This window comes from Sinocyclocheilus grahami, unplaced genomic scaffold (assembly GCF_001515645.1).
Source record: "Sinocyclocheilus grahami isolate Dianchi unplaced genomic scaffold, SAMN03320097.WGS_v1.1 scaffold5.1, whole genome shotgun sequence".
Taxonomy (NCBI): domain Eukaryota; kingdom Metazoa; phylum Chordata; class Actinopteri; order Cypriniformes; family Cyprinidae; genus Sinocyclocheilus; species Sinocyclocheilus grahami.
The window spans coordinates 4,569,056-4,585,397 of NW_015505184.1; the positions used below are offsets into that span (position 1 = coordinate 4,569,056).

The 16,342-nt window shown below is 39.3% G+C and overlaps 1 protein-coding gene across 1 annotated transcript in view; it reads right to left on the reverse strand.

The window, feature by feature from the left end:
• The window catches only part of LOC107586024 (TRAF2 and NCK-interacting protein kinase-like), a 116,131-nt gene that overhangs the window by 18,295 nt on the left and 81,494 nt on the right, over window positions 1-16,342 (reverse strand). Inside the window, exons 7-14 of the mRNA XM_016273239.1 lie at window positions 12,939-13,069; window positions 11,367-11,421; window positions 9,328-9,406; window positions 8,768-8,943; window positions 6,542-6,608; window positions 6,253-6,451; window positions 5,022-5,132; window positions 996-1,082 (exon numbers count right to left, since the gene is read on the reverse strand). Of these exons, the coding sequence (XP_016128725.1) occupies window positions 996-1,082; window positions 5,022-5,132; window positions 6,253-6,451; window positions 6,542-6,608; window positions 8,768-8,943; window positions 9,328-9,406; window positions 11,367-11,421; window positions 12,939-13,069 (905 nt within the window). The remainder of the gene's footprint in view (window positions 1-995; window positions 1,083-5,021; window positions 5,133-6,252; window positions 6,452-6,541; window positions 6,609-8,767; window positions 8,944-9,327; window positions 9,407-11,366; window positions 11,422-12,938; window positions 13,070-16,342) is intronic.

The following is a 16,342-nucleotide window of genomic DNA, read 5'->3' on the forward strand; positions in this document are numbered from 1 at the left end:
ATTCGAAGGCCTGTCGTTATTTTTTATTTGTGCTATCATTATTCATTTCTTTATTTGTTCTTATTTTACTACTGACTGCTTACTTGTCATTTTTTATTCAATTCAAAGTTTGAAATCAATCTCGTGCTACTGCACCAAAATTACCCTACTGTAAAATAAAAAAAACACTGAGTAAGCAAAAATTTGTGAGATAGCTAGTTATAATGGTAATTAAATAATGTTTACATGTGTACAAAAGCCTTCAGTAAAATCTGTAAATCTGTAAAAAATAAATTGGTCTCTTCATTAGAAATTAGCCTACTTATTGCCACCATTGATGGACAAATTTTTTTAATAATATAAAAAATATCTGTATGACATCATATTCTGCAGTTCCTCCCTGTTGTACCGAATATCTATACTTTTCAAATTATTATATCGAAGTTAGAAATTCAAATATTGTGACAAAATTAATTTTGTAGGGTGCCACAAATTTGTTAAAATTTCCAAAGGGTGCCGCGACTAAAAAAAAGGTTGGGAAACACTGGTGTAGATCATCATGAATATACATGATGTATTGTACATAAATGTTAAAAACATCAAAATCTAACTCTATACAGTTGCCATATACTGTACAAACAGTAGCAGAGTAGTTAGCACAATTGTGTTCCTTTCAGTTGGAGTCATGCTGCTTAGATGGCTAATTCAGGTTCAAGTCCAGCTTACAAAACTTATATCTCACTCCTCAATATGTCCCCTCTGTCACCAAATCAAAAACTACATTCTTGTTCTTCTAAATGGTGTTATTTCTCATGTTTTACAAGCAGAAGCAAAAATAAAACAAAAACGGCACTTCATTTCAATACTTCAAAGCAAAATATAACACAATTGTGATTCTGCATGCACGCAAGGAGGCCAAAAGATTAACAAACAGATATGGGTCAGCGCAGAAGCGGGTTGGGCGAGGAGGGACAGGGTTCAGGGGTACAGCAAGGCGAGTGTCTTCTCTCTGTTACCAGTAGGAGCGCCTGCTCTTGCAAAAGCTGTTGCTGCAGGATCTCGAGCTGTCTCTGTTCCTCTTCCAACTGACGACGGATATACTCCTACAGACCAGTCGCGACGCAAGAGACAGGAAAAACAGAAGAGCGAGTTTATCACAGTTTGCACAGGATTTGGAGTGAAAGTGTGACAGGAGAAGACCACAGAAGATGAATAAGTGTGAGATGGATAGAATAGCAAAATGACAGAACGATAGCTATCCAACTAGAACCATAGACCGAACGATAGATTTATAGCTAGTTAGCTAGAACGACAGCTGTTAGAATGATAGCTAGCTATCTAGAAAGACAAAATCATAACTAGAACAACAGAGAGAGAACAATAGCTAGTTAGATAGAACCTTATACTGTAGACTCAACAATAGCTAGCTAAACATATAGAGCCATAGATAAAATTCTGTATAGAACAACAGCTAGATTAGATAGAATGCCAGCTAGCTAGCGAGATAAAATGATAGACAGAACAATAGCTAACTAGCTATAACCATAGACTGGAAAAAGATGTCGATCTAGATAAAATGATAGATAAGATGGAAAAGATAGTTCAAACAATTGCAAGAATAACAGCTAGATAGAAAGATAGCTAACTAAATTGAAACATAGCTAGGTATCACAATAGCTAGCCAGCTAGAATCATAACTACAGCTATAGCTATAGCTAGAACAACAGCAAGCAAGCTAGCTAGCTAGAACCATAGTCTGAAAACACAGCTAGTTAAATAAAACCATAGTAAAAATGATAGCAAGACAGAATAATAGCTAGTTAAGAAGAATGACCCTTACGAAAATTAGCCATGGTTTAATAGCTATCCAACTAGAACCATTGACAGAACGATAGAATTATAGCTAGTTAGCTAGAACGACAGCTGTTAGAATGATAGCTAGCTATCTAGAAAGACAAAATCATAACTAGAACAACAGAGAGAGAACAATAGCTAGTTAGATAGAACCTTATACTGTAGACTCAACAATAGCTAGCTAAACATATAGAGCCACAGATAAAACTCTGTATAGAACAACAGCTAGATTAGATAGAATGCCAGCTAGCTAGCGAGATAAAATGATAGACAGAACAATAGCTAACTAGCTATAACCATAGATTGGAAAAAGATGTCGATCTAGATAAAATGATAGATAAGATAGAAAAGATAGTTCAAACAATTGCAAGAATGACAGCTACATAGAAAGAGAGCTAACTAAATTGAAACATAGCTAGGTATAACAATAGCTAGCCAGCTAGAACCATAACGACAGCTATAGCTATAGCTAGAACAACAGCAAGCAAGCTAGCTAGCTAGAACCATAGTCTGAAAACACAGCTAGTTAAATAAAACCATAGTAAGAATGATAGCAAGACAGAATAATAGCTAGTTAAGAAGAATGACCCTTACGAAAATTAGCCATGGTTTTACTACAAGTAAAACAAAAAACATGGTTACTATAGTTAAACAATAGCTACACTAACCATAGTTTAACCATGGTATTTGTAGTAAAACTGTGGTTATACATTAAAAACATGGTTACAACACTTTTACTATAATAAAACCATGGTTAATTTTCCTAAAGGGATAGCTAGCTAACTAGACTTAATAGATAGAGAAATGATAGCTGCCTAGATAGAATGAAAACATGATTGTTAGAATGATAGAAAGAAAGAAAGAAAGAAAGATAATTTTTAGCCAGAGAAAAGGAGGAGTGAAAAAAAGAGGGAAAAGTATGAAGGGAAAGATCAGGCACACAATTTAATGAAGCGGTGTAGACCTGTTGAATGCGTGGGAGAGAAGAGAAAGAACAGAGCTGATAGTGTGATGAGCGAAGAGCGGGTGTAAACGTGTGAAGAGAGAGAAAGAGCACACTGGGAGTAAGTACATCAGCACACCTGAAACAGTGTGCCTGAGAGAACAAAATAGGTGGGAGAGGATACTGATAGTGAGAGCAGAGAGAGAGGAGTGTAATCGCTGTGTTCTCAAGAGCAACTGTGAGACGATGATGATGGAAAAACCTGTTCAGCGCGAGCGGTGTGAGCGAGCGCGCGGGTCAGAGCTCTGGAAAACGGCGGCCATTAACAGAGCCATTCTTAGAAACGTACCGACAGCTCTGCGAGGTAATTAACCTCACCCACACGAATGAAAGAGAGATATTCTCTTCTATTTATCAAGTCAGTGACTCAGCTGTCCCTTCATACATCATGAGATGTGTGTGGTTTTACTACAAGTAAAACAAAAAACATGGTTACTATAGTTAAACAATAGCTACACTAACCATAGTTTAACCATGGTATTTGTAGTAAAACTGTGGTTATACATTAAAAACATGGTTACAACACTTTTACTATAATAAAACCATGGTTAATTTTCCTAAAGGGATAGCTAGCTAACTAGACTTAATAGATAGAGAAATGATAGCTGCCTAGATAGAATGAAAACATGATTGTTAGAATGATAGAAAGAAAGAAAGATAATTTTTAGCCAGAGAAAAGGAGTGAAAAAAAGAGGGAAAAAGTATGAAGGGAAAGATCAGGCACACAATTTAATGAAGCGGTGTAGACCTGTTGAATGCGTGGGAGAGAAGAGAAAGAACAGAGCTGATAGTGTGATGAGCGAAGAGCGGGTGTAAACGTGTGAAGAGAGAGAAAGAGCACACTGGGAGTTAGTACATCAGCACACCTGAAACAGTGTGCCTGAGAGAACAAAATAGGTGGGAGAGGATACTGATAGTGAGAGCAGAGAGAGGGGAGTGTAATCGCTGTGTTCTCAAGAGCAACTGTGAGACGATGATGATGGAAAAACCTGTTCAGCGCGAGCGGTGTGAGCGAGCGCGCGGGTCAGAGCTCTGGAAAACGGCGGCCATTAACAGAGCCATTCTTAGAAACGTACCGACAGCTCTGCGAGGTAATTAACCTCACCCACACGAATGAAAGAGAGATATTCTCTTCTATTTATCAAGTCAGTGACTCAGCTGTCCCTTCATACATCATGAGATGTGTGGGGGAATGGTTCAAGGTCATGTGGCCCCACACACACACACACACACACACACACACACACACACACACACACACACACACAGGTTAAGGATGTTAGATGGTCAATCTTCCTGGAGCAGATAAAGAGAAAAGCAGGAGTGCTGTGCGCTCATTACCCGTGTCTTATCTGGCTCTCCACAGAACCTCTTCGTTACGGAGCCATTCACAGGGTTACTTTCACAACAATTAACTTCCATTAATTGAGTGTGTAGTTGGTTTCCAGCTGTGTCATCGGAGCAGTGCTGTGCGTGTACCTGCTCCCTTTCGGCCTGTCTCCTCTCCTCCTCTCGACGGAGCTGCTCCTCATAGCGATGCCTCTGCTCCCTTTCCTGCTGCTTCCTGAGCTCACGCTCACGCCGCTGTTGCTGTGAGACGCGCACACACACACAATCATGCAGCTGAATAACCTGTTGAGTCTTTACACAGCAACAGTGTAGAAGCATTTTTCCTTCCACGTCCTCTGGTTTCATGTGCAGCGAAAGCCCTGTTGAGGGCGGGCGGTGTGAGCGAGCGCGCGGGTCAGAGCTCTGGAAAACAGCGGCCATTAACAGAGCCATTCTTAGAAACGTACCGACAGCTCTGCGAGGTAATTAACCTCACCCACACGAATGAAAGAGAGATATTCTCTTCTATTTAACAAGTCAGTGACTCAGCTGTCCCTTCATACATCATGAGATGTGTGGGGGAATGGTTCAAGGTCATGTGGCCGCACACACACACACACACACACACACACACACACACACACAGGTTAAGGATGTTAGATGGTCAATCTTCCTGGAGCAGATAAAGAGAAAAGCAGGAGTGCTGTGCGCTCATTACCCGTGTCTTATCTGGCTCTCCACAGAACCTCTTCGTTACGGAGCCATTCACAGGGTTACTTTCACAACAATTAACTTCCATTAATTGAGTGTGTAGTTGGTTTCCAGCTGTGTCATCGGAGCAGTGCTGTGCGTGTACCTGCTCCCTTTCGGCCTGTCTCCTCTCCTCCTCTCGACGGAGCTGCTCCTCATAGCGATGCCTCTGCTCCCTTTCCTGCTGCTTCCTGAGCTCACGCTCACGCCGCTGTTGCTGTGAGACGCGCACACACACACAATCATGCAGCTGAATAACCTGTTGAGTCTTTACACAGCAACAGTGTAGAAGCATTTTTCCTTCCACGTCCTCTGGTTTCATGTGCAGCGAAAGTGTGTCATTTGTTAATGTGTGATGCTATTGGGACGTAAAATGGACAATTCAGCCAGACCAGCTGACGTCCTCCATTATGTATTTGCGCTGAAAGGGTAGAGGCAGTATGATGGAGTTTTATTTTTATTATAGTTGAATTCATAATCATTTTGTTAAGTACCATTTTAATTAAATTTGATATATATACTATTTGGGTTTAATTTACTTCCATTTCAGTTCTAGTTTTTATTTCCATTTAGTAATGTTAGTGCTCCTAATCCTACTCTTATTTCAGTTAGTTGCTAAGGCAACATTTCTAATTTTCATTTAGTTTAAGATTTTTTTCTAATATTTATATTTCATTTCATTTCATTTTTCATTTCATTTTAATTTACACAATTTGTTTTATAAGTTTTAGTTAACGATGATAACCAGAGTATGTTTAATTATTTAAATTTATATGCACAGATAAAATGTACAATCAAATTTTATATATAAATGTTACCAAAACATTTTAATAAATGAAAAATTACCAACAAGGAATATCTTAAACATATTTGAGCAACAAATGAAGTGCAAAGTTTGATTCCCTGAAACTGTAAGTTTGATTAATTTACGTAAATTATTTCAAGAATAGACTTCACACAAAACTTGCTTATCATTGGCATGCTGAATTTCCTGCTTCCCACAATGCACTGTTCCTTAAAATAACGCCTTGGCCTCAAGCTACACCGAGCCTGGTGTTAAAGTCATCACTTGCTGTAGGAGAGGAATGCTGGTCTGCGTTTGTGTGTAACTGCTAATCTGGATGTTCTCCATATAAATACTAAAGATCTCTTACATCACTAAGCAGATCTAAGTGAGCAAATGCAGAGAGCCTCAATTCAAGGATTTATATTACAAAAAGTTATTTTCATATGAGCTCAGAGCAGCTGAAGTTATGCCAGACTACTGCTGGTGTAAACCTTGGTGGTTATGGTAAACACACACTGTGGCTTGCACACAAACCCACACGATGACGTACCTCTTCTAAACGGCGCCGCTGTTCTTTTTGTTCCTCAATGCGTTTCTGTCTCTCTGCCAGTAGTTGGTGCTTGTGTCCCTCGTTCTGCTGCTGTTCCAGCTGCTGTCTGCGCAGGGCCTCTGATCGTTCCTTATTGGCCAGCTGCAGCCGTAGGAAATCCCGCCTCAGAGTGGACTCTCCGGGTATGTTAATGATGGAGCTGTATAGAGATGAATGAATGAATCAGTTTGTCTCATTTACCCACATCCACACATCCAATACAACCCCCAACACCTCATGCGGGATGTACCTGGGCTCTCCCATGTCGTGCTCCTCCTCCTCCTCTTCACTCCCACTGTACTCGTACTCAGTCTCATCTGCAGGTGTGAAAATGTCCAGCAGTCACATTTCAGACATGCAAAACCCTCCCTGATGGGATCCCTGTCAGGTACCTTGACATTCTACGCCCTTAAAGCATCTGTCTGCTTTTAAAGGGTCATTGGATGCTACATGCACTTTTACAAGTTGTTTGAACTGAAATGTGTGTTGACAGTGTGTACACAACCACCCTATAATAATAAAAATCCACCCAGTGTTTTTTTTTTATCTGCTTAAATCTTAACCGCTTTCTCAAATCGAGCCGATCTCAGATGCCTGTCTGTGTGATGTTACAAAAACAGGCCCCGCCCACAATAGTTTGATTGACAGTAGCGTTTCAGCACAGACTGGATTGGCGTTTTACCTTAGACCCGCCCTGAGTGAGCTGTCATCAGTCCACCATTGTCTCACTGCCGGAGCAGATATAGACAAGAATGTTTTTGAAGGGAATGCGCCCCCGATCTACACTAAATGCGTCTAAGTTCGCGCAAATCATTCGTGATCCAGCTTCACCTACAGATGAAGTGAGTAAGGTTTTTTTAATGAATCTTTGCAAATCGTCCTTTCCTAATAATGTGCTAATTAGCAAGTTTCACGATGAATGCGGCTAAAGTAAACAGTCCCTCAGAGAGCGGCTCGGAAGAGAGGGGCAGGGTCAGCATAGCTCATTAACATTTAAAAGAAAATTATACAAAACGGCTTGCTCTGAAAAGAGCCGTTTTTGACAAGGTTTAAAAAAATAAAAATAAAGGTGTTTTTTACACTACCATTGAGAAATTTTAACCAAACTGTTACAGAATTTTCATTAAGACCCTAAAGAATCATATCAACTTGTGGAAAATGGGCATCCAATGACCCCTTTAAGTGTGCCAATACTCTATGATTTTGTAGCTTTTCCCTGAAGTGCACTTATGTTCAAGGATTCTAGCACCAGTTGCAAATATAATTTAGTTTAATTACTATTTTTCACCCTCTCTCTGACACTTAAAATTACACAAACTGTACTATCGTACTTTTAAGGGACAGACCGTATTTAATAGAATATCTGACAAGTGGCACTTACAGCAAAGAAATATAGCACAAACACTTTTTTTGTTTTTTTTTGAGCAAAGCATTTCCCAAAAATGACTTATGGTTAAGATTTAAAAGATAGTTGTTAAAAATGAGGATAAAAAAATTATTTGAACACTGGTTGTGTCTAAATATTTTTGTTAATAATTACTGTAAAACTTGATATAATATACTTGGTTTAATATTTTCATTGTGAATAAAGTTTGTAAGAAAAAAAATGTCAAAATATGTTTTGGGGCCATTGTATACATTAGCATTCAAAAGTTTGGAGACGGTAAGACTTTTTAATGTTTTTGAAAGAATGAAGGCTCTATTTATTTGAACAAAAATACAACAAACCGTAATACTATGAAATATTATAATTTAAAATACCTTTTCTATTTTGTAAAATGATGATTACTCCAGTCTTCAGTGTCACATGAACCTTCAGAAATCATTCTAATGGTAATTTGCTGCTCAAGAAACATTTCTTATTATTATCATAGCTGAAAACACTAGAATGTGATATTTTCTCAGGATTATGATGAATAGATAATAAGCAGCATTTTTAAAAAATGCAATTCTATAACATAATAAATGTTTTACTGTCACTTTTGTTCAATTTAATTAATTTCTTAAAAAAACTGCAGTGTATATTTTTTAATATTTAAAAATACAGACATTCACGGATTTACTAAAATACTTTGGTTTAGGTCTAAATTTTCTCATATAACTCTCTTCTTAATATTATTTATAACCACACAGCAAAATCCTTCATTTTCAACCTTTATTTTGAGAATACATGAAAACGGCCATTTGGAGAAGGGCAATACTACTAAACTCTTAAATAATATAACTTCAAGCAGCAATTTAAGGGGCTATATGGGGGGGGGAACGACAAGCCAAATGAAAAATGGGGAATGGAGGTCATGTGTTATGTGATAAATGCTAAATGTCAGCAGCGATAGAGCATCTGGTGAGGGCTCACATGGCTGTTCCATCTTCATGGTTGCTCATTTGTTTTAGTGTGTTCAACAAAGTGTGTAAAGACAAAACGGGGCATATCTGATTTGACATGTTAATATATAAAGCTGATCAGGTTGCTCACCTCTCTCGCCTCTCTTCTTCTTGGTGCGGTCGATGTGGTCCTTGAGCTGAATGCGGATCTGTCTCTCGTTGGGCAGTTCTCGGATAAAGGGATGTTTGAGGAGCTGCTCTGTGCTGGGCCTCTGGTTGTGGTTTTTCACCAGACAGCTCTCAATGAATGACTGGAACTTTTTAGACCTGCAGATATGAGGAAAAGCTTGAGGGGAATGCTGCAGGCCCATCTCTCTCTTTATTTTTGGCTTCTTGTTTTGTCAAGCTGTCTGGCAAGAGCGAGTTTGTTTACAAGTTTAGGAATCATGTACATATCAGTTGCTGTTAACAAACAAAAACCTGTATGTCTAGCGTGACAAGCAACCTTTCTCAAGGCGTTTGTACTCAAATGGGCTGACATACCGAATGAACATCACATGTGACAGATGACGTGAACAGTGAATAAGTATTCAGGACTTTCTGATTAAAAGTAGATGGGACAGAGTGCTTGGGAGATCTTGTTTGGTCTCGCAGAAGCTCCGGACTGGGGGTCACTTTGTGACCTTTGCGAACAAAGAGAGGGGCACTTACCACTTCTTGGACTTGAGCCTGGGAGCCGGGTTTCTAGGGATCAGAAACAGGGCTCTCATTGGGTGCATATCACAAAGGGCTGTGGGGAGAGAGAGGAGAATGTTAACACTGGATGTGTTGTGCTGTCCAAAACTGTCCAGTAGATCTCAGCCTAGCTTTTAGAAAACAGACAGGACAAATTATCCATTATGTGCCAAAACATAAAATCAGATTGCATATTTCTGTTTATTATCTCTTGAATGCTTCATTCTGATTGGACAGTGATCAGGACCATGACAAGAAGCAATATATTTATGGCTTATATATTAATATCCTTTACATACAATGAAGACCTGCTCTTGTCAGAAAGCACTTTTATTATGTATTGCACTCACAATGACACCTATTCAAAATGTGCACAGAAAGCTAGCTACTAAAGGCTTTATTCACACTGCAATTAAACATGGCTCAAATTGGATTTTCCCCCTCACATGTGACACCAATCGTGTGCTTGATTTACCCTTGGGGTGAAAAACGCAAAGCAATGCAAAGCAAAGCACAAACCAAAACAAAAAAACAAAACAAAAAGCACAAAACAAAACACAAAATAAATAAAAACAACAAAAGAAATAATAAAATTAAATAAATAAAACAAAATAAAAATGAAAACCATTTATACATTTCCAAAACCATTTAAACTATACTGATATACATTAGCACTCAAATAATGAAACACTTGTTTTGAACAGTGACAACGGACGTCACAATGCAAATTCTAATGATTAAATTGAGTGCATAAATTAATATTAAATTACATGATGGTATTTGCTGAAGATGTTTCGCGTGACGAATATTCCAGGGTGGGGTGTTTTACACATCTAGGTCAGTTTCACAGCATTGCCTGTTTAGACAAGTGCATGATATGAGCCATATTTAAAAGTCGTGTGAATACTGTCAAAGCATGTAGTCCTGGTAATATATTCTGTAAGTGTTTTCTTGAACTGACACTAAAAATACTTCTATTTCTCAAAATGCGCATTAGTTTTCAGCATGCCTCAATATAAAACCGCTCGAACAATATCAAGCATCAACAAGAGGTTAAAAACTCCATTTTCAACATGTTTGTGAAGTCCAACAGCTCGCTTTTAACAAATCAACCAAATATGAAGCTAATAGCAACTCTGGAACAGGATTGTGCCGCTTGAATAGACGCAGATGGCAAGTATCAGACTACATGGGCAGGTGCGAGCGAGTTCCCAGCACAGAATGGTCACTGTTTGAGGGTACAATGTCTTTCAGCCTGGCAGCAGGGATGGCAAGCTCATTCCAAACTAGAGGACGGTCGAGCTTTGACCAGAAATGTCACTTTTGGACACAGATCTGTTGCTACATACCAAGGGCCAATATGCCAGTGCCAACAAAAATACATGCACAAACACACACACACATTTCCATTTGTTGTCAGCAGTCACAGCGGTGAGTCATCTCTCCAATGGACTACATAAAAAAAAAAAAAAGAAGAAAAAGCCAGCTTTGTCCTCAAGTGCACTGCACAGCAGCTTTCTGTCCCCTGGCCAAAGCAGTACCATCCTGCCAGGGCACCTTCCTACAGGATTACTCCCCTCCCCAGCCAGGACAAGATCACTACAGTCTGCCTGCCCTTTTGCCTATCCGTCACTGCTCAGCCATCTGTGAGACAACCTTCCACTGAGAGCGGCTAATGCGGCTTGTCCAGACTCTGACCACGGTTTTATATATCTAACAGATGCAAGGAAGAGGTCTGTGACATTCACATATGTTTCAGCCAATGTCATAATGCGACGCAACTTAACATACGGCAACTTTTTATGTGCGTTGGCTTGCATCCATCAAGCTTCAAAATGAAAGCACATTTATTTGCAAAATATTTCATTCCGTGTAGGCACTGCTTCAGGGTTATTTAATAAATTTTTGTGTTAAACTTCCAAAAAGTGAGGATTCCACCAACTTTGGATGGTGTATACCTTTTCTATGAAAACATAAATCCCAATATACACAAAGCAGTGAACCATTTTACTCACGTGGGGCTCCTTCGGCCATTTCAATGGCTGTGATTCCCAACGACCACAGGTCACTCTGAAACACAAGAGAGGAAACTTCACATGAGATGGGACACAAAAACTTAAGAACTCATTGACAAGTTGGTACAGACAACTATTACAGAACATAAGATTAACCTAGTAAAAAAAAGTTTGTATGCCGCTTAAAATGGTGTAAAATTGGTCTGTGCCATCTAAGAGGTCTTGATCTTCTTGAATGTAAATAACCAACAGATTTTCAAACAAGAAATATCATTTTTAAAATTATTTGTTGTTGTTAATTCGGTAACAAAAACAAATTAATTGCAGTGAGAACATTTTAATTATAATCTAATTTTAATTACCAACAACACAAAAAATACAATAAAAAGACAACACAAAAGAAACGGTAACAAAAAACAAAATGAGAAAACCATGAGACAAAATGAGACAAAACTGAGACTGAGATACAAATTGAATTAATACAGGTTCACATGCAGTATTAGCGCTCCGTTTTAAAATACGTTGTAGGAAGGTCCTACAAAAGGAACATGTAAGCATGTCCGTCTGAGTGTGTAGTAAAATAATATCCTTAACAGCGCACAAAATTTCAACTTAAGCAATAAGCCGTAACAGCTTTTGTACTACTGTATTACCACCATTAAAGGGTTATTAGGCAAAACCGTCATTACCTGGTCACAGGAAGTGTCAGAAATGTTGTTTACCTTTATGAAGGCTTTTTGTCTAATCATAACACACACAGCATGTTGGACATTAAATCTCAATTTAGATAATTATAGCTGCACTGTAAGTGTAACAACAGAAAACCGTCTGCTGAAATACACTGCAATAACGTTTTGGTCCTTATGTAAGTTTATGCAGCTCTGTAACTTTAAAGTAGCTGTTGATGTACTTGAACGGATTTTCATTTTCTCCATCAAAATCCACTTTTTATTAACTCCACATTTAACACTCGTCTCCGAGACAGTGAATATAGAACAAATCTGACAACTATAGTGTCTGAGGAGGCTCTACCAAACTCACGAGATACCATTAACAGAAAATGATTGAATATATTTTTTAAAAATACAACATTCAGAGACATTTTAAACATGCATTGACACAGACTAGAGTCTAAAGCGAAAAAGAAACAAGCCAATATTTCTTTTGACACGAAAGGGGAGGATAGTGGCGTGTCCGGTTATAGTGACATTATCAACGCTGCCAGCCGCAGCACAGATCACTGTATTAGCGTGAGTGACTTGGTAATAATTTAGTCACCATTATCCACAAGGCAAGTTTATTAGATTTTGATTGCATATGCTCACGTGTGCATTGAGTAAATTGAGGAGCCGTGATCAATACTCTCCTTCCAGTTAAATCACTGCAGACCAATTTGAAATGAGAGCGCTCTGCTGTTTTGCTGTTATAGAGTAGAATTTTCATTGGCTGCAGCAGCACAGCAACAACCAAAATGTATTTGAATGTTTTCTCACCACGTGATTACCAATTAAAGACCATGAATAGAATATCATATGTCACAGATTATATATTTCTGAAGTAAGGAGAGCTCACCTTATAGTCATATGTGGCATCAGGATTCTCATCACACGCGATGACCTCTGGTGCCATCCAATAAGGAGTGCCGATGAAAGTGTTCCTGCGGCTCACGGTGCGATCTAGCTGTGCACTCACACCAAAGTCCACTGGGTTTCAGATGAAATAGATGGAGAGGAAAACAGTCTGATTTAGTTTTAAGCAAATGCTGAGAGCTACAGAGGTAAGACAGGTAGTACTAACTGCAAGAACTATAGATATATAGCGCCATATTTAACAGGAATGAAAACAAGGCTGTGAGGGATAGACGTACAGTGCATTCAATGGACTGTACTGTTATTTAAAAACAAACTGATCGTTCAGCTAACAAAAGTTATTCTCAAAAAAAAAAAAAATCAGTAGTTGTGAAAATTACGAGATCTAAGGCCTAAAATGTGTGCCATTGTAAACACTATAATCTATACCTCACAGCCTCGTTTTCATCTGTGTTAAATTCAACATAGGCCATGATGCAATTACTTCTCTACCACTGTGAGCAAATGAGACAGCACCTAAAGTACAACTGAGGCCCTTGTTTCAAAGTTATTAAACAATTATTTTAGTGTAATTTAATGTACTAACCAGATGTGATGCAATAAAGTGATAAAGCCATCTTTAAGATTTAGTTTTGACAAGTGATAGATATCATGGTGTGGTCACATATACTGTTGCTGTGTGAAAATTTGCAAACAAAATACAGACTTCCTGTTTGTTGCTGCCGTGTGTTGAGTCTGAGCTTCGTCAAGTTAATTCTTGGTCTATTTTTTTTATCCTAATATCAATTTTATACACCATTTTCATTTCTATAACGTGTGAATATATCCGCTGTCGTATTCTACAACAAAAACAATCAGAGCGCCTTATCACTAGTTTTATTTTGATTTCCCGAGTCCGCTATTAGCTTATAGCCCGTTAGCGTCGCCAGTGTGGTTGCCACTAATCTCGCTTACATTGCTAATACTCTATTCACACACATTACCATTGTTTTACTCACTGCTACTTGCTTTAATGGCGGATGTGTGTCTACCTTTAAGTGCAGGTGAGGACACTTTTGAGCTGCATTCGGTTGCTGGAAACATCCCGGGCTGATGCTCACAAGTCCGGGCTAAGTATACAGTACGCTGCTAACACTCCCACCACCTCTACTCCGTGTGTTTCTCTGCACAGGCCCCATGCACCCAGGATGTGATCTTCCCAGATGTCCTTCACTCCGGCGCCGGGACACCACGGACCCTGGGTGCACCCGCAGTGGAAGACGCGAGCCAGGCCCCGGGCGACAACCTCTCCCCCTCCGCCGCCTCCGGTCTTTGAGTGGCCCGTCCGTGCTACGTTAGCTGAAGGTAAAGTGCACACTCACCATTTCCCTCCTGCTCATGTTCTTGATATTTCTGCGCAGATACCCACGATCCTGAAGGGCAACTAGAGCATCGGAGCGGTCGTGCTGCACGTGGGGGTTAACGACACCAAGCTGAAGAGGACGCTGAAGAGGGACTTCAGGAGCCTGATCGAGACGGTACGCAGCACATCGACCACTTTCCCCGTATCGACGAGGACACGAAAGGTGTTAGGAGAGTTTTTGCTTTAAATTAGGGGTGCTCCGATCAGGATTTTTGAGGCCGATCACAGAAAGCAGTACCTGCTGATACCGATCTTTTTAAAGCCTTCTTTTTATCATTTATAACTATATATAGTGATACTCCAATCAGGATTTTTAGACATGTATTTAGGGCCTGAATTTCATTTTTGAAAATGGGGGGAATTCCCCTCTTAGGTGACTCTTGTGAGAGGGGAAGCGGCTTTCACACAGGAGTCCGCTACTGATCCGTGGCTGTTTACCACAAACACAACATTTATCCATTATTTTGATTTCAAATCCAAACATTGTCACTGAAAATGCTTTTTCAGCATTGCAAATGGCTTTTTTATTTATTTTTTATTTTTTACACAGTACAGCAATACAATCTTTCACAGACATGTTTAAACACAATAAATATAAGCAACACATTATTCAATGCTTTTTACTTTTGCATTTACTTCTAGATTTATTTAAGTTGCTCAAGCAAGTGGCAAAACATTTAAACTACTTTTCTTACATTATCACAAACTTACCATCTCGGTGGAAACGATCTCTGCACTGCTGCAGATGCACCGCTCGTGGAACGCACTGCCAGACCGCAACTGTGTGCAGTGAACGCTTTAATCCGTTAACATGAGCTCGGAAAAAATATGCACCACTTATGCACTGCAAACGGAGTAATGTGAACCTGGTGTTATGTGTGTGCGCCGCGAGTGTGCATGAGTGCACGGTCTCCAGGAGAGCACGTGAGCGCTGAATGGTTAAACACTGGCAAGAATTAAAAAGTAATGCAATTTATAAACTTTATTGACGATGTGACACTGCCTCGATTGTGCAAGTGACAATTCCTGTGTCGACTGTGCAGCGTGCAGCTCGCTTACAGACAGATGCGATGTGTGGTGATTTGAAGCCATTTGCGTATTTTGAGAAAGAGAGAGCGCGCGCGGTGTCTCACACAAGGTTTTCAAATTACTTTATAAGTTATTTAATGAAGAAATAACATTATAATTATTTCACCCGCACCGGACAGAGACTGAGACGGTGCCGCTGCATGTCACGCCAAACCTCTCACGGCAGGCACGTCATCAGCTTGAGATCGTTTTTTTTTAGATCGGCCTTTTTAGAGACCGTTGACTGTTCCCCGAATAGTGAGGTCAAAATATAAATTTAATGCAGGCTCTAGAAAAAAAAATCTGATCCGTGATTAAACCAGAAAAATGTAAAATAAATGAACAAAAACCATTTTTAAAGTTTGGGCTCCTAAACATTAAATCACTCACACCCAAAGCAGTTATTGTAAATGAAATGATCACGGATAATAGTTTTGATGTACTCTGCTTGACTGAAACCTGGCTAAAACCAAATGATTATAACGGTCTAAATGAAGCTACTACACCAAGCTACTGTTATAAGCATGAGCCCCGTCAGACTGGTCGTGGCAGTGGAGTTGCAACAATATATAGTGATATTCTCAATGTTACTCAGAAAACAGGATACAGGTTTAACTAATTCAAAATACTTCTGCTTAATGTAACACTGTCATATATGCAAAATAAATATATCGTATCTCTTGCTCTGGCTACTGTGTATAGACCGCCAGGGCCGTATACAGATTTCCTAAAAGAATTTGCAGATTTCCTCTCAGACCTATTGATTACTGTTGATAAAGCGCTAATTGTCGGAGATTTTAATATTCACGTTGATAATACAAATGATGCATTAGGACTTGCGTTTACTGACCTAATAAACTCTTTTGGAGTCAAGCAAAACGTCACCGGGCCCACTCATCGTTTTAATCATACGCTAG